General features: G+C 38.2%; 2 protein-coding genes across 3 annotated transcripts in view; both read right to left on the bottom strand.

The window, feature by feature from the left end:
• LOC139133344 (NLR family CARD domain-containing protein 4-like) overlaps nucleotides 1–25769 on the bottom strand; it is a 543607-nt gene that overhangs the window by 326549 nt on the left and 191289 nt on the right. The window lies entirely within an intron of this gene.
• Nucleotides 291–25769, bottom strand: LOC139133352 (transmembrane protein 234 homolog). The gene is made up of 4 exons (XM_070699902.1): nucleotides 25607–25769; nucleotides 10125–10191; nucleotides 8439–8531; nucleotides 291–1495 (listed from the first exon to the last, which is right to left on the bottom strand). The coding sequence occupies exons 1-4, from the start codon at nucleotides 25763–25765 to the stop codon at nucleotides 1416–1418; spliced, it is 399 nt and encodes a 132-aa protein (XP_070556003.1). The 5' UTR covers nucleotides 25766–25769; the 3' UTR covers nucleotides 291–1415.

The raw sequence follows: 25769 nt of genomic DNA, 5'->3' as shown, positions 1-25769 counted from the left end.
GAAATTCCACAATGGCCGCCATTCCTGTGTGAACTCTATGTGGGGAAAATAAAAGTTTGGATTTTCGAAAAACTATGCTAGTAAACGCTTTTTCTTTCTCCAAGAGATTTAATATTAGCCCCACGAGTGGTAGATCAGAAAAGAATTTGAGAGTACCACTATCTGTCCCCAGGTCGTTGGCTGTTCGGAATTTCCCAATTGCTTTTTGAGTATGGCCCTTGTTAAATAAGATTTTTGGTGTCCTAATACTGTTGTATTCTCTGTAATTAAATAACGATAGAAGCATGTCATGACTTATTTCACACAAATTTATTCAAAAATTGAATTCTTTCGACAAAGTCAACCGGTTGTACTGGTATATTCATTGGCAAATCATACAGTAAATTATTAGTCTGAAAGGCTATCACTAAACATAAAAAATTGAAAAAAAGATTACAAAAAATTAGCAGTTGCATCAATTCTGAAACTGATTAAAATTGGTAGATCAGTATCTCATTGACTTTAATCATAGATAAGGTTAGGTAGGGGTCTTATCTATAAAGTATAATTTATGTTATGGCAGGGCTTTGTCAAAGCAGTAATAAAGTGCTGTCAACTCCAGACTATTTGAACTTTATGAGCTGTGGACACAAACACTGAACAGTATGTATGTGACCTCATTATGACCTCATTGAACATAGACCAACAAATCTAAGAAATTTCACAAGAGAATGACCTACTGACATGATCTTTGACCTCTTTTTAACCCTTTTCCTGCCAGACAGTATCACTTCCCCATCAGCCAAGTCAGTAAAAAGTGGTATTGAGCCAAAACATTACGACGTATTTTCACCCACTTGGCTTGGTCTGTTATAGCATCTTTTGTCCAAAAAAATCAAGTTTACAGTATTTATGTTTTCAACAGCCTTCAAATGTACAGTATCATGTAAAATACACCATATGGAATATATTGTGTTTCATTAATTTTAACCACCTTGACCTGATGGTGAAATATGGACTTGGCAGGAAAAGGGTTAATAGACCTGTTTTGACCAGAATTCGCTTGCCAACAATGATGTTGTTTACACATGTACAGGCTGATTTGGCAAGCTGAATACTGTGTATCTCTGCATGTTTACAGGAACTGAACAAGAAATTTGACATTTGAAACAAAAACAATGATGAAATAACCAAAATAACAGCTATTGACTCTTTGATCACAATATCAAAGTAACTGGCAACTCACAATGTCTCAGTGTGTAAGGTAGAATACTAGTATAAGGTTGATGTAAAAAAGTGTGAACAAGTGTTGCTGTTGTTTTTTCTAGGCCAGTTTGTTTTTCATTGTCTATTATTTTATACATGATTACGATACATATCTGACACCATATTTCATCACACATCCATGATCACCTAAATACAGGTATGTCATAAGGTCATGATTTTGTAGTGAAAGCCCTGTCCATAATACCAAGAGACACATCAGCCACAACAAACACCATTCCAATATAGGTTTCTGTTGAAAAAATTGGAATGACAAAAGATGAGAGAATTGGGGAAAATGTAAAATACTTGCTGTGTGAAATTCTGAAATTATATTGCATATAGAGTGAAGGAAAGAAGCCTCAAATATTCACTGGCATTTCAGGGCAAAGTCATAAAATTACTGGAATTAGATTGAATGACTACAGACACCGTTGTATAAAGTTGAGCTTTCAGTCACTTAAAGGCAAGTTAGCTGCAACTCTTCAAAATTTGTCCAACCTTAAGTTTTGTCCAATTTCCTCAGATATTCATTGCAATCTGCAATTGAGCGACAGTCATTCACTATGCCTCAACAACGTTTGCTTGTGGCAGAATAGTCAAGAAATTGAACAGATTTTCACAGATTTTTATTCATTTTTGTTCATTATTAAAATCTTACCATGTTATGTGAAAAACAGAGAATCTTTTGTCAAAGTGGAGTGAAACCCTTTCCCGTCCTTTCAGTGGGTTGTATCATGTTGTATTTGTAAAGATTCAAAAGTGTACATGCACATTTACGTTGTTTATCATGTCATGTAGATGTATGGAGGCAGCCATATTTAGGTGTGGCACCCATTAATTGTTTGTCTTACTGAAACCTCCCAATGCAGTCCCACTCAGTCAATAATTATACTTGAGTAAACATCTCTGAGTAAGAACATTTCTATGAACCAATTTAATGTAAATATAAATCAAGAAAATTGCAGCCCCTGCGCCTTCAAATTTATACAGGAAATGAAGCAGACCGTGCAATAAATCTATTCAGTGTTCTGTGACCTGGCTGACCTTTCGTACATGTCACAGCAGCCTGAGGCATCATGAATGCAACCTTCATTTCACATTTTGTAAATGTGTATCTACTGATATTTGGTCACTTTTAGCAGGGTTATATCATTATTACACCAACTTGAATCAGAAACCAAGTCTATTGTGTACATGTAGCTGATTGGCTGTTTGTAAATGACTGAATAATGACAATAAATAAGTTGCAGGTACAATGTTCAGACACACTACACATTGTCCATTTGCTTACGGGGTCACTTAGAATGGCTGCCATCTTAACCTTTTCAGCGCTGTAAATTTTCCCACCAAAATTTCAGTGCAACATTTCACCAATTTTAATGAATATTTCTGTAATTTTTTTATAGTATTTAACTTAATGAACACAACTTTTCATTGCCTGGAGTTTTTGACCAAAACTCTCCGGAAAATCTGACCTCAATTGGCCAGATTTGCAAAAAATGTTGGCATTATAATCTGATAAGGCAAACAAACTAATTGACATTGACACTCTAAGGGTTAAATTAAGTGACTGAAGGTGTGGGTGGAAAATGTATAGAAAGATTGTCACACCAAAAGAATTCCAGACTAAATTCTCCTCAAAGTAGATATCAGTGCTTGGCTGAATGTACATACCGGTACAATATATACCTCTCATCTCATACCTATCAGATAATCTTTAATTGTACTACAGTTAGGCCTTAGCGCACAATTCTTAGTCATGTAACAAAGTTATGATATCATATATCTAAATCATGCAGAGGTATTTCAGTCAGTCTCAACAAGGCATACTGACATGTATATGACAATATACAGACACAGACACATTTTGAACATTTGTCAAATATGTTAAGTATACACATAAGTATACGAACTAATGCACAAGTACTGTTTACACTTGGTCCACAAAGATCTGATTTATGTATGCTCTTGCTCTGCATCAACGTATTGATATGTTCTATATACAAAATATACACTACATACATGTATATCACTAACATGGTATTCCACATAAGTCTATATACGTAAATACTCTGAATATATATTATGCATTTTGCCTAATAGTACATGTAGTCCGGCGTCGGAAGTTGGCATTCTAAAATAGGCCAAAGTTATACAATGCATTGACTGTCATACTTTTTAAGTGGAAACAGACACATAATATGCAATCGTTTTTCCTTTTGACACTGAAGACAATATGACTGGATTAGAAAATATTTGTAAATACATACATGATACAGAAGTAAACTTGAAGCAAATTTGGCATCTTCCTTACAAATTAAGTTACCAAGGAGAGGAAAAGCTTAGAGTTTTCCAGTTTAAGGTTCTTCATGGTATCATAGCAACAAATCTCTTCCTTTTCAAAAATAAAGTAAGAACTGATAATACTTGTGAACATTGTGGCCAGATTGAAACTGTAGAGCATCTTTTTGGCATTGTGAAATTGCACAAAAGTTGTGGAAAGCTATAGAAAATTTTTTGAAGGTCTATGTAAGTGTGTCATTTTCATGTAAGACCATTATATTAGGTTCTCCAAATGATTCTAATGTACTGAATCATATCATACTTATTGGGAAATATCTATTGTATGCAAGCAGATATACAAAAATTACACCATCTTTAATACCCTTCACTCAGAAAGTAAAAGAAATAATGGCCATTGAACAGAAAGTTTTAAGGTAGTGACTCAGGTTTGTTGGTCAATTTTAGCAATTTTGTGATTGTTTCATCTTCTGAACCCTTGAAATATGATTTTTCTATTAGAGAAAACTGTGAGGCAACATTATACTAAAAAAGGTCTGAAATTTTAGTGAAAACACGGCCTTCTAACCACTGCGCGAGTTATTATTTTCTTTTTGTTTTAACGGTCCGGATTACTGTCAGCGTTATCGTTATACCTTGAAGGAGATTATGTAAATTTTACGCACTATGTTGCGCATGCGCGCACGTCTTCATAAAGACGCTATTCCAACATGGCAGCTAGCGGTGTAGAAAACGTAAACGGGGGCCAAAGAAGCAAAATGGAAAGCTGATGGACGCGAGCGTTGGGACCGATTTGAAACTTTCTGAACTTAGCTCATACCACAACTGCCATTGAAACATTTGTTGGTACTATGGTAACATGGTTGCACGCGTGATCATGTTGAGCACGCGATTATCCTCCTGCTACTACTACAACTTACAAGCTTGGCGGTACTCTGAGCTTGGGTGAAGGTTTGCCAATGCTCTTCGGCCAAGCTTGATGTCGATAAAGATTAATCCAATCTTGTTTGCAAATCTTGAGATAAGGATTTTGTCCAAAGCTTGGAACAGGGTTATTGCCAAATCTTAAATCAAGCGTACCTGGGATTAAGCTTCAGTGAAGCTTGGCATTTTAACCTTCACCTAAGGACAAACAACGGAGCTGTTACGTATGACCGGAAAAGGCAGACACGCAGTTTGGTCGATATCGCGTTGTATTCGAGCATGGATGTAAAAATTAGACTGTTGTACCCAAAATGCAGACGCATTATATGTAATAACCCCTTTATCATACATGCATACATATTATTACCATTTCCCTGGCGAGGAAATCGACAGAAATAGGCCTTGTTTATTCATTATTCGCGCTGTACTCATATAGTAAGTTGTTTGCGAAGGAGTGATGGCAACCGTTTCACTTGTTGATATTATTCCGCTTTTGGGATATTTCACTTCACTGGGTGGTTGTGGTAAAATTTCAAATTAAACAATTTAATTATAAAGATGTCAATTCGGGTTTCCATAATTTGAAGGATGTTTATATTTATGTGAAGTACCGCATTAAATGTGAAACATAGGCTGGAGTGTGTAAAGTGAGAAATTTTTCAGCTCTGAAAAATACTCACAGCCCTTCATGAAAGTTACGAGGCCCACCAAAAATCCGGTCAAAATCGACCTCGCGCAGCTCCCGGAGGAAAACCTACAGAAATCTGTACGGCCGCATGTACGAGTGCAACGCGGATGTACATTTAATATTACTTGTGCCAGTCAGTTCATCTTCAAGAATGATCCATGCCCTTCCTTACACGCCCAATATGCTGAATTTACCATCTTAGAAAGGAATTTGTGAGCGGATTAGGAATACTTGAAGTGAGTGCAGTACTTCTTCGTAACTTGTATACTGTGTATACATTTTGTCAATATACGAATAAATCATTTCAAATATACATCGTCTGCTCGTATATTTTTGTCACTGGCTTACCTAAATATGATGACTAAACTTGTTTAAACGACCTACATTTAAGTTTTGTCTTTCTTGGGAGTATCTTTACTAGAAATATGATTTGTGTCAAAAACTTACAAGGAACAGGATCACGAACTTTCTGAGTCGCTATGAATCGTAAAGTGTGGTGTGTGCATCTCTTCGCTGTCGTGTATTTTCAGAAGTGTAGCCGGATTTTCGTGGCTCATTTATGGCTATACTCGATATAATTCAGTACATCGGTATTAAACCTTGTCAACAAGAAACTTGTCATATAGCGGTTCATTCATAAAAGTCGTGATGCAGTCGATCAAGCAGCACTCTTCAGCTGTGCAGACAAAGAGGGACCATGATGATAAGAGGTGTTCCTGTCGAGATGTCGGTCTCAACGCAAAATTTTAACGCGTTCGTGTTTATTGTATCCAAAACCCGCTTACTGGTCTATATTTTATACTTAAAAGCGGGTCATAACTTTCAAATCAATAATTTGCCAAGACTCGGCAGCAAAATCGGCTCCCTAAAGTAAGCAAAAATGCTGAGGTCAAATGCTGGATGGGTCAAGGGACCCAAATGCTATAGTGGAAACGAGGACGATAAAAAGCTTATCCGTAAAGTTCGGCCCAAGGTTTACTGCCCAAGCTCAGAACAATATTTGGAAGCTTGTATAAAGGTTAGTTTGCCCTAAGCTTCAACAAAGGTGTGCAAGGATAAGCTTCAGCTAACCTTGGGCTCACCATTTTTCTGGGCTTCGCCGCCAAGCTTCATGGCTAAGCTTGGACTAAGGTATTGCACAATCGCGAGCTATAGTTCCATACCCGGACTCCATACACACGCGAACGTACAGCACTGTAGATTACACTGCCGCCCCACGAGACTCTATTTAATCTTCACTGGAAAATATCGTTCTAAAACAGCAGCCCATCTTTTGGACTTAGTATTTAAATTGTCAATCCGACACTGTTATGTCGGTTTAGAGCACAGCAACTTACGCGAAAACGTCGCTTCACGATGCCCTTCACGATCGGTGCCGGTCTGTTTCTATCTGTGGTCAAGAGAGTGTCGCTGGGTGAGGCGATACGTCGCCGTTTCAATTTTACAATCAGTGAATCTGTCGAGTATCGCCTCAGTCGTTTATTTTATGTCATGAAGAATCGCTTTTACGTGTAACTGAAGTTGATTTTGGTTTCATACCCGGGACCATAATAGTACATGTCACAGTCGAAAGCGAAATAGCCCACGAAAAACCCGGTATCATTCCTGATGGTGAGCAAAAAGACTGCAGCAGATCACATGTGAAAACTACGTAAACAAGTGCGACTTGCCCGTATTCCTTGAACTTCTCAACTACAGAATTTTTTTGAGCATCGAGAGTTGGTCGTCTCATCTCCGAAAGCAAGCAAGTGACGCCTTGTACTATGGGCACAAAAATCGGCACTAAAATGAACTAGGCAACCATTTCACACTTGGTACGTGCATAAATTACGGGCTGTGAGACCGGAAGCTTGCGAGAAAGCGAGCGCGCGTCGTCGGCAGAACGCAGACCTGTAAACCAGTCCGGCTGTATGATTTTTTTAAACTTTTCTTGTCTTGCAACCAGACTCTAACCGTTACCAAACAGTGTACAGTTAATATAATTATAAGCTAGATACGTATTTGACAAACAGATTATGCCCTGAATTATCTTTCTAGTGTTTATCGTGTAAATAGTACCCACCGCTTACGATGACCAGCCTCACGTTTCTACACACAATTTTCATCATTTTTAGGCGAACTAATGTTTAGGACTTGTCAGAAATTCTCTAACCTGATGCCCAATATTTAACCTAGACCCAGATCGAATGATTTTTTTTGAAACGCACAAAAATCCGACTTTTTTCGGCGATTTTGTGTGAAAAATGGGACGTTTACACAAATCGTCGATTTTCTCAGTTCCGATTTTTGCTATGTATACGCACTTTCAAATGAGTGTAAGTCGGCGACGCGTGGGCGGATTTCCCCGATTCTTCGCATGCTAACACTTCATGAATAGACCTGAAAAACGTGTCTTAGATTTTTGATAACCCCCCCTGAAGTGGCGATAACTTGACAAACGTGAACAAAAGCCGATAATTTATGCGAAAATCCGACAGTTCACACTTCCAAGGCTCACTGTGCAGAAACAAAAGCGAATTTCAAAAATCCAAAACACGGTTTTTCCCCCTGTATATCCAGCTGTCTAGTGCCGTTAACAGATCACTTAGGGGTGCTGCCAATTCTTACTTATACTCTTTTAAGTGAAAAAATTCAAAATCACATGTTTTTGACTTAAGCAAACATACCAATGCATGTTTTGACAACTAAACAAAATTTTTACCTTCTTCAAATATAGACCTATTAGAAAATGTACCACATGTTGGGTGTGAGACCCTGTTTTCTATGTGAAACTTTTGATTGAAAATATGTGTCAACGAAACTGAGTCACTACCTTAAGTGAAACGAAATTTAATATGAAATGGGGTATGTTTGTGCCCCTAGTAATGTAAGCTTCTTTACCTCGTACACCTGTGATTTCTGTGTTATGTACTGTTTTGTTGTCGTTTTGTGCGTTTTTATCTTTCAAAGTAAATAAAAATTAAAAAAAAAAATGATACTATCCACTGGCTCTTCACAGGGCGAAACTCATGACTTCTTTATGTTATGTTATTTTTACTTCCATGAAAAATCTTGAAAAAATTTTATTCCCTTTTGAGAGTGATCTTGCTTTCATTGCAATCAGCATTGAGGATTTTTACTTTAGCTCAAGATATCCTAACCAAAGTAAATATAGGGAAAAGTTTAAATCAGTGACATCCTAAATGAGCAAATCAACAGACCTATTAAATATGCCAAAAAGTAAAATGCTAGGCAAAACGACATTTCACAGTATGCAAGGTACACTACATGTATTACCTACCTTTGTTACCAATATTTTCTCCCAGTAATTTTCCAGTCAATGTAGTGAAAATAAATGTCAGGGAATTTGTTACAGGCACAGCAAGTGACAAGTCTGTTTAGAAGGAAATCAAAAGAGAAAATAAATGTCATGTAGTGTTTTATTCACAAACGTTTATTTGACAATTTGGTGAACTTATTAGAATGGACAGACTACCAGAGTTTGTTAGCATTTAAGTTTGCTCCTTAACACTGACTTTACAACGTCTAAATGCCAATGTTATATTTTCAATGAAAAACCAATTCAGTGTAATGCATATCAAAAAAGTTTGAGGGACAAATTTACATTCACAAAGTAAAGTTTAGATTACATTTTATATTTTCTGAAGGTTTACCCCTTTCAACAACATACTTTGGTTTGTCCAATTCAATAGGACATGGGGACATACATACAAAGACATTGGAAAGAAAGGGAAAAATGAGCCAATTTTCCCTTTAATCTTATCCTTTAGAATGTTGGGTAAATTTCAAGGTTAGTATCTTGTCAGTGTTTAAACTGTGATGACAATAGCGCAAGTGTTTTCACTGAGCAAGATTCTCATTATTTACTGGAAAATTCTCTAAATACACAGCTTGAAGCTCACTACCGGTATACTCTGAAAGTTCGCAGACAATTAAACAGTGGGAAATATCAGATTGCTGGAGACTGCAACTGCCAGCTTATACCTTCAAATGACCAAGGCAAGTTGATTATAGGAAGAAAGCTGGAAAAAAGAATTAACTACTGTAGCCAAACATTAGACATTGAAAACATACATGCTGTCTTGATATCTTTAACACTGGCAATACAACAGAATCTGTCTTGTGCTAAGTGAACAAACAACGTAATATTGCAATGCATTGTAGGTAATACGGCTAATTCTCACTACCGGTACAGTAAGAGTTTTAGGTGGGGATTCAATAAACACTTTTTCACACTAATATAGACGTGGTCATGGTACAGATTGTTTAATCACAAAACTAGCTAAACTCATGCATCTTTTCAAATTTTTAGATATTCCTGTACTGTACCAAAAATTTCACTTTGGCGCCTGTAGTCTTAATTGTTTTACCTGTGGAAAGACGTAACTTGCTTTCCTGAAATGTTCAGTTACGCGTACAGTTAATATTCATATTTGTTTACATGCTAGATATACGTGTTCTATCAAATGCTAAATTTCCTTCCGGTACCATATAGAATCACTAAAATCATTTTTTGAAACTCATTCCTACTTTTGCTATTTTCATTAAACTTGAGGTAATTATCAGTCATAAAAATTTTCAAAAATTATCAAAAATTGCAGAAAAATTCATACCAAATTGGTAACATTGTTGCACTAAAATTTTGGCGGGAAAAATTACAGCACATCGAAAGGTTAAACATTGATTCTTGAGTGTCCATGGCAACTTTAATCCATCATTTTGAGTGGTGTCATTTGACATTTACGTTTGCAACCAAGGGATCACTGGACAGGTCAAATAGCGCAAACAGTTTTATGAAGACTTGGAGATTTCATCGTCAGCTAAATCATTACAAAGGGAAGTTGTCAATCTTCAACATACTGTGTAACGTCTTTTGTTGTCTTTTTAATTGATGACATCCATTACACCAGCAAAATATGTTCAGTATGTACCAGTACTATAGTAAATGTAAATAATTTCCACCAACCTGCAGATGCCAGAGTCAGGTAATAAACTAGTGAACCACTCTGGTTGATGAGAAACGGTACAATGTACTACGGAGATTAAAAGCATACAAAGAAAAAGAAAGAAAGAAAGTGAGTCATCACACTGGCTATCTTCCTTTGATATCTTTCATTATATACTACAACCAAAATAGACTGGCCAGTCGCTTGGTATTTTCAGGCTTACGCTGTAGTTATTCACTTGCTCCCCAAATGTTTGGCGATAGCATTAAGCTCACCGTCAACACAACGTCTTCTGAAGTTTCGTTCCTTCATTCTACTCTGTTATGATATTTGAGAGCCCACAGATTTAGGGAAAGTCTATAACTCAGTAATATAAAGTTGGTTTTGCAATTGCATGCAAGACAGTCTTTAGCAGCTGTTGCTAATGACATGAAGATGTTATGAGACAAAGAAAAAACAGTCTGTCACTGTTAAACTGAACTTTGAAACTTCAATATTCTGAGATCTGGTATCTCAAGATTTCACATATCCTGTTTTCCATTCTCAGACCCTGACCTCCACAGTGGAATGCGATCGAGTATCCGGTTTGCCTTGCAGAGCGCGACGAGTCTGCTTGTTGCATATCGTTAGAAAAGTAAACATTGGTGTTGGATTACAGCGCGTTTCCATACACTGACTTGTCTACAATCTCGACAGTCGTTTCAGCATGCCACTCACAATAAGCTTGACACTGCACTACTCATCATCAAGGTTTCTTTCAGGTATTTACATGTACTTTGATTCGGGAAATACAACTCTGACGAAACTCACTGACATAATTTCGAGTGTCGGATCTATATCTCGAGGAAAGTCCTCAACATCAACCAGACTGACTCTGGGCGCGTTCATTGAACACTGCTTCAGCAAGGTGAAGAAAATTTGAAAGTAGAGAGATATTGCAGTCTCCTCCATGCTAACTTACAAACCGTTGCCGTGTATGATGCCGTCCGGGAAATTACGTGCCAAAATACCGCGAACTATTTTAGAAACACTGGGTGTGTTATTTAATGGCACAACATGTACAGTGTTGGTTGAGAATTGCACTTGCATGTGTAAAATCGACACTTTTCTTCTGGTCTATTTTGTAGCTGTGTCATGTATTCGAGAGAAGTGTCCAGTAAGAAAGTTTCATTTAACTGACAAAAGAGAAAGCGGAAAAAGGTTCATGCAGGAGGTGTTAAGAATTTTCTGGTTGATAATATTGTTGTATTGTGTCATACTTATTGATAGAGTAGACTGCGCTGGACCTGCTACAGACGACAACGGTCCCTTTAGCATAGTGATTACTGATATCGAGAGGAGAAAAGTTTATTTTGAAAAGAATTTACGTGTTTCTTCTTAACGTTCCAAAATTAAAATAAACACCTTAAAGAAAACTTCCGTGATGTGTATGTAGTGCAGTGTAAAGTTTATTGTAAGTGGTATGCAGAAACGACTGTGTTGATTGTTGACAAGACAGTGTATGGGGAAACGTTCACTGCGCGCTGTAATCTAACACTAAAGACTCAATTTTATGCAAATGTTAACTTTTCTATTGATAAGCAACATATAGACTTGTCGAGCTCGACAAGGCAAACCGGACACTCAATCAAATTCCACATTATTTGTAAAAGTACTGTTATAGAAATGAGTCACAAAGTTTATAGTTCCAGACTTCAGGCCACCAGACATGCAGACGTCTCAGATGCTAATAGTTTACAAATGGACGCTATATCGCCCGCGAAAAAGCTTCCCTGTCGTAAATCATTATGCCCATAAATCTTATCACTGTGGTCATGTTGCTCAGTAACTGAATTTTCCCGCCTTGAAAAGTGAAACACCCAATAGCTTTTCGGAAATGTGTAATTAGTGTTTTGATTGACGTACACAGAAGGGCCTTTTTATTCCGCATTGGAATTTGGACTTATGGTGGCGCTGTGCCGTTTGATTCCGCTATGGGACTCAGAATAGGGACAATAGGCAGGCCTTATTTTTCCACACTGGGCGTTACAGGGTTAAATACAGTACATGTATGTCATCAGGTCATGATTTTCCAGTGAAGGCCTTGTCCATAACACAGAGAGACACACCAGTCACAATGAACACCATTCCAATATAGGTTTCGACTGTTGAAAAAAATGGAACAACAACAAAAATGAGAGAATGGAAGAAAATGTAAATACATGCTGGGTGAAACAATTGGAATTCTGAAATTATATTGCATATAGAGCGCAGAAAAGGAGCCTCAAATGTTCACAGGCATTCCAGGGCAAAGTCAGAAAATTAGGGGAATCAGATTGAATAACTACAGACATGTACATGTGCATGTCAGTTGATCTTCAGTAATTTGTATTTATACAGGAACTGAAGTAGACTGTGCAATTCTATCCTAGTCAGTGTTCTGTGACCTGGGTGACCTTTTGTAGTGTATTTAATGAGGTCACAGCAGACTGAGGCGTCATGAATGCTACTTTCATTTCAAATTTTGTAAATTTGTATCTACTGATATGAGGTTCTTAAAAAGGTCATACCTGATTGGTAGATTTAAATTATTTACGCCAACTTGAGTCAGAAACCAAGACTATTGTGTACATGTAACTGATTGGCTGTTTGTAACTATCCCATTTTGTGGGTAAAACTTTCACTAAGGGATGGACCATTAGACCTTGGGAGGGGGGTGGTCACAATGAAATTGTGAAAATTTTTTTTTTACTATCGTAAATTTCTGAAATTTTTTTTTCCAATTGAGATTAGCTGTGCAAATTTTTTTTTTCAGAGTAAATTTTCAGATTTATAATTTTTTTTTAGTTCGTCGCTGTCTGAAGATAAAGAGGGCAAAGATGTGGTGCCAAGCACCACAAGCGGCCACGCAAGCGGTCAGGGGGGGGGGGGTCAGGAGAGGGGTGTCCCCCTGCTGCTGTTGGAGCTTTTGAAAAATAGAGATTAAAATGGGGTTATTTGGTGGCACTTGGGGAGTATTTTTGCGGGGGGAGGTCAGGAGGGGGTGTCCCCCTCCTGCTGTTGGAGCTTTTGAAAAATAGAGATTAAAATGGTGTTATTTGGTGGCACTTGGGGAGTATTTTTGCGGGGGGAGGTCAGGAGGGGGGTGTCCCCCTCCTGCTGTTGGAGCTTTTGAAAAATAGAGATAAAATGGTGTTATTTGGTGGCACTTTGGGAGCATTTTTTTCGGATTACACATCTTCCTCTGAAACATGGTCTTCTTGCTCCTCAGTAGCTTCCTATAGTTTTGAAAATTGACTATTTTGGTTTCCTGGCTTCCCTTTCTACTGCGTGGTGAAATGCCTACATTCACCCCACCAAACATCATGCATATCTCATGATTTACAATTGATTTTGACAAGCTGAGAAGCTAAAATAAGCTAAATAATATAGTTAGATTTGCATATTTGTGTTTTTAGAGCAATTGTTGCCCTTTTTTGATCAAAACATCTATTTCTTTGTAGCAGCATGTCCAAATCGATTGGATGTGTATAGATGTGTTGAAATTTCAATATTTGGTTAGGGCAATTTATTCCATTCATGGTCAAAAAATCTGTATTCTCTGAAAGGGCTTGTCCAATTTCCTTGAAATTTGCTACACAAAAACGATTATTCATGCAGATTTATTCAGTATTTGCTATCGAGAAACTTTCAAAGTTCAACCCTTTTGTGTGTTTTTGTGTTGGGATTTGTTGGATAGATGGCATTCTACGTAGTGTATTGTTGAATGTTAAAACATGTGTTGCTGTTGTTTTTGAGGCTGTTTTTGAGAAAAAAGAATTGAAAATGCCTTTTTAAAAGCAAAATAATACATAATGACTTGATATGTTGTTTTATCATTATTGACGTGTTTCTACTTGTTCACCCATTCTTGCATTCATCATTGCAATAAAATGCTGTGAAAAAATGAAACTGATGTGGCCTGCATCTGTTTACCTTGATCTTAATAGGCAAATACAACTTTCTGTCTTGACAACCATACAATAGTTTCAATGTTTTACCTATGTACCTGCTTGCTTGTACGCAGGAAACAAGTAGAAAACAGGCTCTATAATTTCATAATTTTCAAGTGATCAGAATACAAAAGTCCTGAAAAGATAAGATAATCACAACTTCCAGTATAAGGGATACAGTCACTCTAAATGTATAAATTAAAATTAGAAATGTGCCTGGAGGATGTACTAAAAAATACAGAAAGTTGCTTTCTGTCGGTAAAATCTAAAAAAAATTCAAAATTTTAAAGACTTTTGCAGATTTTTTTTTACGCCTTTGTCTTCTTATTTATTTTTTTTTTTATTTTGCAAACTAGTTTGAAGATTTTTTTTTCCTAACTTTCTGCTCTGAAATTTTTTTTTCTGTTTTTGACCACCCCCCCTCCCAAGATCTAATGGTCCGTCCCTAACTACCAGCTGACAGTCATTCCGATCCACATTCTTTCATATGGAAAATGACCACCATTTTTAATGGATCACTTAATAGAATGATTGCCATCTCAAACCTTCGGGTGCTGTAATTTTCCCGCCAATATTTTAGTGCAACATTCATCAATTTTAATGAATTTTTCCTTAATTTTTTAATATTTCACATGGTATTCTACCAAAGGGGCACAAGATTTTATTGGCTGCAGTTTTTGACCAAACCTTTTGGAATAATCTTAACTGTCATGATTTGGACAAAAACATTGTTGGCATTATGTTCTGTAAGGGCAACAAAAGTCACATTGGCACTGCCACTGAAAGGGTTAAATAAGTGACTGAAGGTGTGGATGGAAAATGTATAGAAGGATTGGTACACTTATAGAATACAAGACTAAATTCTCCTCATAGTAGATATCAGTGCTTGGCTGAATGTACATACAATGTACTACAGAGATTAAAGCAAAAGGAAAAGAAAGAAAGTGAGTCATCATACTGGATATCCTCATTTGATGTCTTTCATTACATAACATTATATAGGGCTCAGCCCTTGGTGTCGCTCCAGGGGTTAAGATTGGCAATGTTATTTGTATTGAAAAATGTAATTAATTGTTACTTCATAAACGTATATATGACAACTATGCCCAGTTTCCCTCTGATGAAAGCAGTTCACGTACGTACACGACGTCAAACCGGTATCTGCTAAAGTGCGGGCTGCGGGTTGCGGGTTGCGGGCTGCGGGCTGCGGGTTTTTAAAATTATGGCTAGCTTTCTAATATATGTAATATGGCATTTAGTATATAAGAGGTGTCTATTATCAATAATCATGATCAGGTCTATCGTACAGTATCCCTTTTCCTGCCAAGTCCATATTTCAACATCAGGTCAAGATGGTTAAAATTAATGAAACACAACTATATGGTGTATTTTAACATAATACTGTACATTTGAAAGCTGTTGAAAACATAAACATAAGATGCTATAACAGACCTAGCTGTGATATCGCAGCGGTACTTGTGGCGTATATCGAACGCACTCGGGTCCCAGGGACTGTGGCGATGACCCCAATGACCCGAGCGCGTTCGATATACGCCACAAGTATCGCTGCGATATCACAGCTATAACAGACCAAACCAAGTGGGTGAAAATACGTCATGTTTCTGAAAAAATCTAAATCTGCTTACTAAAAGCGGCGATTCCGAGGACCAATTTATTTCTTTCGAGCTGCCTGGCCATTACAAATAATTTGGGATCTGAAATCACTTTTCTTTCTTGCCATGGATGTGAGTGAGAAATAATACCAGACTGACAAAAATAATTCGCGCCTCGGAAATGTCGCCACTTATCTCGGAATGAAAATTGTTACATTTCTAGTATCAGGCCATAGGAAGTAAATTCTTTGTAATGCATCTATTCACAATTCGGTTCCAGGGCAACAGTGCCATACAGAAAATTAAACAATGCCTACTTAAATGCAATGTGTAAGGAAAGATTTGACTTCAAAAAGCGTAGAAGTGATGTGTATTTAAATGCCGTGTATTTTTCATGAAATCTTTAAAAAGAAAAAGACGTACGACAATGGACTTAGCTTACTTTGCCGTTTCGGTTCAACCGAGGTCGCGACCGCAGAGAACGACATTCCGCTAACATTTTACGCGAGAATTTCAGCGGGAAAAACACGCCGGTGCGTTGACTTATTTTCAGGAATCGAATATTTTTGGATGAGTTTGTGTTCTGCAGCTCTCAATAATTGTGTATCTACTAATATCATGAACGTATTCTATGACTTGCACCTGCAGTATGATAGTCGCTCCATATGCATTTGATCCAGCGTGACTATGAAAAGTTTCCTAGGATTATTATCGTGTTCACCACAATAAAATAATTTTAAACGGCATTGAAAACGATTCTGAAAATTGTGCTTTTATCGGCGGTTGAACTAATCTGAAGTGTGAGAAGGGCATGGCATTCTATGAAAAAGTAACAAATTATTAGGCGTGTCGAATTTCAACGAACTGAAGTTCATCTCCCAGTTCATCTCTGCTGTCAACGATCCGAACTTACTTTTAAACTATATTTAAAAACTATCTACTGTTGATTGACCAATCACAGTGCTCAATTCAGGGTGTTTTATCTACTCATAAAGCCTTGGTCACCAAATTCCAGAAACGAATGACAGCGCCGTAGTAAAGTACTGTCCAATCAAAAGTGAACATGTCATATTCTGTAGACATCTGGTACGTTTTAATCAGTCTGCACGATAACCCGGCTTTTGAGGTGTGGCCGGTACCAGTGATTTGATTGGGTATTGTAGGGTGATTGGCATGTGTGACATCATGTCAGAAACCATTTTCTTTAATGGGTGGGTTCAATCACTAAGGTATAAATAACAATTGATATTTGTTATCACATGAAGATATTTTACAATAATTTGATATTATTTGTAATTTATTAAATTAAAATAACTATTTTCTTGATGATTTGAAGACGTTGAGAACCTCAGTATGCATGTGTTCTATGACAGTTAAATTTCCCACCCTGCGCATAAATGGTTGACACTTCGACGAGAGTTGACCGCTGTCGATGCTATAACATCAAAACATTAGAACAAGAAACTCACACGGTTCTTAAAGTTACGGATCAAATTTAAAGCTAATTATCTTTCTAGAGAAGAAATAAAGATAGGTACAAAAATGGCTTTGCTGGAACGAACCTAGATTGAAGGTCTAAATATAGCGATCACATGAACTTCCCGACCGGTCCAACTACCCGTCGACTGCATGCCGTACTGTCAAGATTCGATGTCTAAACACCAAAGAGCTGCTGTTTAGCCCCTGCTGATGTGTACCAGCCCCCAAAGAGTACTGCCACATCTATAGAAAGCTACACAAACTATATGCGTCTGTTTTTACTCACAATGACTGAATCCTGTCTCAAAGCTGTCATCAATATAATTTCCTGACGGGCAGTGTTGATACTGGATACGATCATCGTTGCATCGTTGCACAGATGATCGTTGACACTCGCTGGAAAATCGACCGCTAGGGCTATATTAGGGGCCCAAGCCTACCGGCTTGGGCCCTATTGCTTTTACTAGAGTTCTATATTTAGGGGCCCAAGCCGACCGGCTGGGACCCTATTGTTATTGCTCAAGTTCTACTGACTTCCTCTTCTTCTTCTTCTGCCATTTCTTTGCTCACCTAGATCTCTCAAACGGCTGAACAAAACTTCTCAAACTTGCAGGGGTAACAGGTGATGGGTAGTACTCGTGCACCTGACCCTTGAATTTTTAATTAGTCATGTGACCTGGCTACAATTTTGAAATGAAAATGTTTTTTACTGTCCCATTTCCATAAAATTTGACCGATCCAAAATCTTTTCGCAAACTTTATAGGCAATACTACCTAGATGCTATATATGAAATTTCAAGGAAATTGACCTGGCGGTTTTTGAGAAGAAGATTTTTAAAGTATTATTTTTCTGATTTTTCAATGACCTTTGACCTCCCCTATACTTCTGCAGCTAAGCTATATCAATGGCTTATTCTGGCCTATGTAAGAGTCATATCTAATTCTGGGCAATCCAATAGAGCCAGAGGTCTGATTTTTGGTATATAGGGATAACCACGGAAAACAATTTTTTTAATAAAATGTCACATGACTTCCATGACCTTTGACCTCAAACATACATATATGTCCATAACTAAGTAACCACAAGTGCTACAGCCTTCATATTTGGTATGATGGGAGACCTTATGACACTACATCTTGTACCTCATTAATTATGCGCATATCTAATTCTGAGCCAGCCAATAGAGCTAGAGGTCTGATTTTTGGTATATAGGGATAACTTAGCAATACAATTTTTTTGACAAAATATCACGTGACCTCGATGACCTTTGACCTTGAATATACGTATATGTCCATAACTCAGTAACCACAAGTGCTACACCCTTCATATTTGGGATGATGGGAGACCTTATGACACTACATCTTGTACCTCATTAATTATGCGCATATCTAATTCTGAGCCAGCCAATAGAGCTAGAGGTCTGATTTTTGGTATATAGGGATAACTTAGCAATACAATTTTTTTGACAAAATGTCATGTGACCTCGATGACCTTTGACCTTAAATATGAGTATATGTCCATAACTCAGTAACCACAAGTGCTACACCCTTCATATTTAGTATGATGGGAGACCTTATGACACCACATCCTGTACCTCATTAATTATGCACATATCTAATTCTCAGCCAGTCAATAGAGCTAAAGGTCTGATTTTTGGTATATAGGGATAACTTAGCAATACAATTTTTTTGACAAAATGTCACGTGACCTCATGACCTTTGACCTTGAATATACGTATATGTCCATAACTCAGTAACCACAGGTGCTACACCCTTCATATTTGGTATGATGGGAGACCTTATGACACCACATCCTGTACCTCATTAATTATGCGCATATCTAATTCTGAGCCAGCCAATAGAGCCAGAGGTCTGATTTTTGGTATATAGGGATAACTTAGCATTACATTTTTTTGACAAAATATCACGTGACCTCGATGACCTTTGCCCTTAAATATGAGTATATGTCAATATTCACAAACCACAAGTGCTACACCCTTCATATTTGGCCGCCATATTGGATTTTACGTAAAACATGCAATTCCCACTGACACGTACAGTAACTATGAGATGATGTTCAAAATCATACTTTTCCAAGATCGAATTTTGCACATAATATCATTAGTGCAAGATCTTTCAACCATGTTATCCGCTTGGGCCCCGCCAACGCTGCTTGCAGCTTTAATCTTCTTCTTCTTCTTCCGCTCTTTTTTTGTCGACCTAGAACTCAAACACCGCTTACCGCAAACTTCTGAAACTTGCAGGGCTAATAGGTACCTATGAGATCTCGTGCACCTGGGTATACAAATTTCGATTGGTCACGCGACCTGGCGGCCATATTGGATTTTCCAAAAACCTAAAAATGGCTTCTCCAGAATACCCAGGGGTCTAGTCGATTTGAAATTTTTTGTATAGCAAGCATGGCCTAAGGTCTTAAGAATTTGCAAATAAAATTGCATGCGGTCACATGACCTTGGCCGCCATATTGGATTTTTGAAAAATACCAATTTAATCTTTAAAAATCTTCTTCTCCAGAACCAAAACACCGATTCGACTGAAATTTCACATTTAACATCTTAAGTGTGATCTCTTTCAAGTTTGCGAAAGGCGTTTTGATTGGTCACGTGGTTTGGCCGCCATATTGGATTTTGAGAAAATCGTGATTTAATCTTCAAAAATCTTCTTCTCCAGAACCAACACACCGATTCCACTCAAATTTGACATGTAACATCTTAAGTGTGATCTCTTTCAAGTTTGCGAAAGGCGTTTTGATCGGTCACGTGGTCTGGCCGCCATATTGGATTTTTGCGAAAATCGTGATTTAATCTTTAAAAATCTTCTTCTCCAGAACCAACACACCGATTCAACTGAAATTTGACATGTAACATCTTAAGTGTGATCTCTTTCAAGTTTGCGAAAGGCGTTTTGATTGGTCACGTGGTTTGGCCGCCATATTGGATTTTGAGAAAATCGTGATTTAATCTTTAAAAATCTTCTTCTCCAGAACCAACACACCGATTCGACTGAAATTTGACATGTAACATCTTAAGTGTGATCTCTTTCAAGTTTGCGAAAGGCGTTTTGATCGGTCACGTGGTCTGGCCGCCATATTGGATTTTTGCGAAAATCGTGATTTAATCTTTAAAAATCTTCTTCTCCAGAACCAACACACCGATTCAACTGAAATTTGACATGTAACATCTTAAGTGTGATCTCTTTCAAGTTTGCGAAAGGCGTTTTGATCGGTCACGTGGTTTGGCCGCCATATTGGATTTTGAGAAAATCGTGATTTAATCTTCAAAAATCTTCTTCTCAAGAACCAAAACACCGATTCAACTGAAATTTGACATGTAACATCTTAAGTGTGATCTCTTTCAAGTTTGCGAAATGCATTTTGATCGGTCACGTGGTTTGGCCGCCATATTGAATTTTTGCGAAAATCGTGATTTAATCTTTAAAAATCTTCTTCTCCAGAACCAACACATTGATTCAACTGAAATTTGACATGTAACATCTTAAGTAAGATGTCTTTCAAGTTTGCGAAAGGCGTTTTGATTGGTCACGTGGTTTGGCCACCATATTGGATTTTGCGAAAATTGTGATTTAATCTTTAAAAATCTTCTTCTCCATAACCAACACACCGATTCGACTGAAATTTGACATATAACATCTTAAGTGTGATCTCTTTCAAGTTTGTGAAAGGCATTTGATCGGTCACGTGGTTTGGCCGCCATATTGAATTTTGAGAAAATCGTGATTTAATCTTTGAAAATCTTCATCTCCCGAACAAACACAGATTTGACTGAAATTTTGCATATAACATCTTAAGTGTAATGTGTTTCAAGTTTGCGAAATGCCTTTTGATCGGTCACGTGGTTTGGCCGCCATATTGGATTTTCTGTAAAATATTAAATTCCAAGTGAAACGTACAGTAAGTATTAGATGATGTTCAAAACCTCACTTTTTCAAGCTCGAATTTTGCACATAATATCATTAGTGCAAGATTTTTCAGCCATGTTATCCGCTTGGGCCCCGCCAACGCTGCTTGCAGCTTTAATTTTGTTTGGTTTTACCATGGAGGTAGTAGCTACCTCCATGGTTTTACAGAGAGTAATGGGCTGTGGTACAGAGATATCGACTAATTACACACATTGGAAGGTAAATTGCCTGTCGGGCAGTGACGGGCAGCAGTATGACCCTTTGATCGAACACTTGCAACACTGCCTGCGATCGCAGACGTAGACCAGTTGTGAGATCGACAGAAATTTTAGTTGTCTGGATCTTTTCAACAAATACGGGCTACCAAAAGTTACCTCTGAATGCAGTTGTAATTAGCAACCTCTACTACAGAAAATGTACTCATACGCCGACGAGTTATTCCGTATTGTGCAAGTTTCGTGCATTTCGAGTGGCTCGCCGGTGGAATGAGCACGCACAAGCGAGTAATACACGACAGCTCATTATGCATGACCTCATTATGTCTAGCCATTCAACCAATAGGCGCAGCTTTGAGATGTCATGTGATACTATTCATGAGCATTTGTTTACAACATATGCGATTTTCCCGCCACGTCGTTAGCCTGGGTTTTCTTGATTATCTACGCCTATTTTACCTTATTAAGGCATAGCTGATGAGTCATACTTTGAGGGCAATAATAATCAGCTAAGCTGCATTCAAGAAAGTGGTAAGGGATTGGCTAGTACCGCGCTTCGCGCCCTTACGACTTGGATTTGACATGTGTCAATCAATGGTTTTCACTGCAAGTTACTCAAAATCGTGTCAATCTGAGCAATTACCGACGAGGGGGCAAGCCCCCGATGAGTAATATGAAGTTGTATGTTGCCAGGAGTAAACCATTGCCGATTGGAGAGGTTTGCATTAGTCTGACGGTACTTAAGGTGGAACATAATCGGCTTGAAAATTTTAGGTTTTTCATTGTTTCGCTCAAAAGTTAACAGTGCTTAGAACACATTTTGATGAACCACAGTAATGATTAATCATTTTTAAACAATTAGTAATACCTAAAGGCCTTACTTTTCATACTAAATTGTCTACATGATTTTTAGACCAAAAATTACAAAGTTTCAAAGAGAGGTCCTGTCAACCCCATAGAAAATGTACCTTCCATTTCTGCGTGCAGTGAGGTCACCAGCCGAGCGGGCGGGACTTTAGCACCCGTTTACTGTATTGTGGAAGCTATGCTAAAAGTGACACTTGTAGCCTTTTTCAAGCAGCGTCGTCCTCAACAGCAGGATTATGCCACAAAAATTGACAAAATTTTCATATTTTGCCGTATATTCACACACGTGTATTCGCTCCATTTCTGCCGACGATCGCGTGCGTAGTGAACCAGATGACTTTATTTTACGTTTACATTGACAATGGGGTACGTTAATCGGCATAGTTTTGCGATTGTGTCTTTAGACCAAAAATTACAAATTTTGAAAGTTGAGTTCGTTCAAAATCAAGTCATTTTAGCTATCCGATTGAAAAGTGATGAAATTATATTTTAAAATATGTATATTGCCAAAAAATTTGTCGACAATATTCTTCAGACCTATAGCCGACACTTACCATCTCAAAAACAGTGAAAATATATCTCAGTTTATGAGAAAACCGCGTCTTTATTTTGGCGATATTGCTGGCTTTTGTTTACTTTCAATGACGCCACTGAAAGACGCCATTCTTGCCTATATTACCCGTCATGCAATGGTACCGGAAAAGCCCGGTCATCGTGCAGACTGAATATACAAATTTGGTAACACAGCGGAAACCAGCTGCAACACAAAATCTGCTGTGCCCTAGGGCATTTATATAATTTGTGCCCTAGGGCATTTATAGGATGTTCCATTACATTGGAAGGCTATTTCTCAAATAAAAGTTTTTAATTCATATCCTAAACATGTTACATTGAAAAAGGGGACGGTTGACGTAAACACATTGGAAACGAAAATATATCAGTTAGGGGCGATAGTTTTTAAGTCGGATAAAACCCTCGTACTCGGGCTCTTCTGGTATATAAAGTCCAACCCTACAATAAAATGTCTCGGCCTGCGGCCTCGACATTTTATCGTGGGTTGGACTTTATATACCAGAAGAGCCCTCGTACTCGGGCTTTATCCTATACATATGCATTTCGAAAGCTTCGATCGGCAGTGCGCTGTGCAACGGCGAATGTCGGACGTTGGTGGCGCTTTACCAGATATAAGCTGGAATAACGGCATTATTCAAGAAGTTCACGGCTTTTATTCCATAAACAAATACATCTAGATACTATTTTAGCATTTATTCTAACTACTAGCGAAAATGATACCGAAAATCACGCATTTTTTTATGCCCGCAACCCGCAGCCCGCAGCCCGCAACCCGCAAAATAGCGCATCCGCGTCAAACCCTGCAGCAGTGCAGGTAGGCCTATAGATTTTCTGTAACGTGTAAAAATTTTGGACAAAAATTGGCAAGTTTTACATTGATAACAGCCTATTGCGTTAAACAAGGGACGTATCATGCAATCATTATCATTGCAATGGTAACCGCACTACCCAACTTCCACTTCCAAGCTGAAAACTACAGCGTTCCGTCTAAAAACTGGCAATTTTTGAATTTAATTATTGACACTGGGGGCGCTTTTCTAAAATTCAATCCCAGCGTTCTTTGCGTATGCCACCGTTCATATGCACGACAGTTTTCTCCCTTTATCTATATTAACGATATTCTGTATCAGCGACAAGGTGCATAATAACATTTACTGGCTAATAAAAGAGGTATATTTTATAAATGGCATGTTATACAATGATAATTTGTTTCGTATTTGTTTATTTACGAGTACAAAAAAAAAAAACATGGCGGCGCCCACGAAAGAAGGGTACACTTCCGGTTACTCGCACAGTATATTATGAATAAGCGCATGCGTAGTCAGTAAGCCGCTGGCGCGACTATTAAAGCCACCATAAACTGCTACTCACTTGGGGACCGTTCAGTTTTTACGGCCGGGGGGGGGGGGGCGGCAAACTCCAGGGGGGGTCATCGTAATTTTGGAATCCGCAAAGGGGGGGTCATCGCTTTTTCACTGGTAGGAAAGGGGGGGTCACCACATTTTCAAAAACATAATACCAACAATAAAGTTCACTTTATGCCATGGCCATGATCGACCCTCTTTACCGGCGGGCTGCCTTCGGCGGCCCACTACAATAAATATAGATTATGTATTACCCATGACCCTCTTAACGGCAGACGCCTTTGGCGGCCCACTCCAATTAGGTTTACTTCATGCAATGGCCATGATCCAACCCTCTTTACCGGCGGGCCGCCTGCGGCGGCCCACTAAAATAAATTGACTTTATGTAATAACCCACGGCAATCTTACTGTAGAATTCCCAATTGAAGCCGTGGCTTGTATTAGAAACATTTTTTAGGGACCCCTGGGATCACGCACTGAATAATGGTAATGGCCGCGCGCCTTCAGCGGCCCTGTCCAGTAAAGTCTACTTTATGCAATAGCCATGATCGACCACTTTACCGGCGGGCCACCTTTGATGGCCCACTAGAATAAAGTTGACTTTACGTAATGGCCCATGACCCTCTTAACCGGAGGGCTGCCTTTGGCGAACCACTCCAATAAAGTTTACTTTATACAATGTCCATGGACATGAGTTGTCTATGGAAATGAAGTTAAAAATTGCCTTACAGTCGTCCTAATTAACAGACATTCAATGGATGTGGCTGAGAAGTTTGTGCAGTGGCATCTCTGCTACACGAATAAAGTGCGCCGCGTACCGGAGTTCAAATCCAAACCATGCGGGTAAATTTGACATATGGGTTTTGGTTATTTTTCATGGGGGGTCATCAATTTTTTTCGTCTGACAAAAAAAGGGGGGCTCATCTTTTTTCACAAAAAATGCAGGGGGGGTCTATATTTTTTGAACACCGGCGACAAGATTTTGCCGCCCCCCCCCCCCCCCAGGCCGTAAAAACTGAACGCTCCCTTGGTATTTCTCATGAGTACGCAGTTTTTACCTGCTCCCCAAGTGTGTGGTTATAACTCACACATAAGAATGCATTGTTGGGATATAACTTTAACTTCACCATCAATGCAATGCTCAACAGTTTGCTGAAGTTTCATTCCTTTGATTTACTCTAGCTGTTTGAAAGCCAAAAGACTTGGGGAAAGTCTATAACTGAGTAAAGTTGGTCATGCTCTGTCTCTTAACAAGTTCATGGTATAAGCAACTGCTGAGAAATTTTACAGCAATGCACTTCAATACTGACAATATGATAAATGTATATACTTGCATGTACTGATTCACTATGTGATTTGGTAAAGGGTAGCATCACACCTGTTCATGCATCAATATTAATACCAATAATTTTAAGAATTGAAACATTTTATCATGTTCATGGTTTGTAAATATTGCATTGGCTAGGTTCATCATGGCTTACCTTCCAATTCGTTGCAAGAAATATAATCTCTGCCACAAACTGCCAGACTGCATTGGATTTCTGGATCTTATCAATTCCCGCACTTCCTTGTTTGATGAGAGGGTTTGTGGCACCCCACAGAAATGCAACAACTGTCAACCACACAGCATTATAGATCATTCTC

This window comes from Ptychodera flava, chromosome 5 (genome assembly GCF_041260155.1).
Source record: "Ptychodera flava strain L36383 chromosome 5, AS_Pfla_20210202, whole genome shotgun sequence".
Classification (NCBI taxonomy): Eukaryota; Metazoa; Hemichordata; class Enteropneusta; family Ptychoderidae; genus Ptychodera; species Ptychodera flava.
This window is presented reverse-complemented; position numbering and strand designations above follow the sequence as displayed.

Excerpts from the sequence above, each read along its gene's own strand:
- LOC139133352 (XM_070699902.1), bottom strand. The coding sequence starts at position 25,765 with ATGATCTATAATGCTGTGTGGTTGACAGTTGTTGCATTTCTGTGGGGT. Across the intron at positions 10,192-25,606 it reads TTCTTGCAACGAATTGGAAG|TACATTGTACCGTTTCTCAT; the intron begins GTAAGCCATGAT and ends TAATCTCCGTAG. Across the intron at positions 1,496-8,438 it reads AGAAAATATTGGTAACAAAG|AAACCTATATTGGAATGGTG; the intron begins GTAGGTAATACA and ends TTTTTTCAACAG.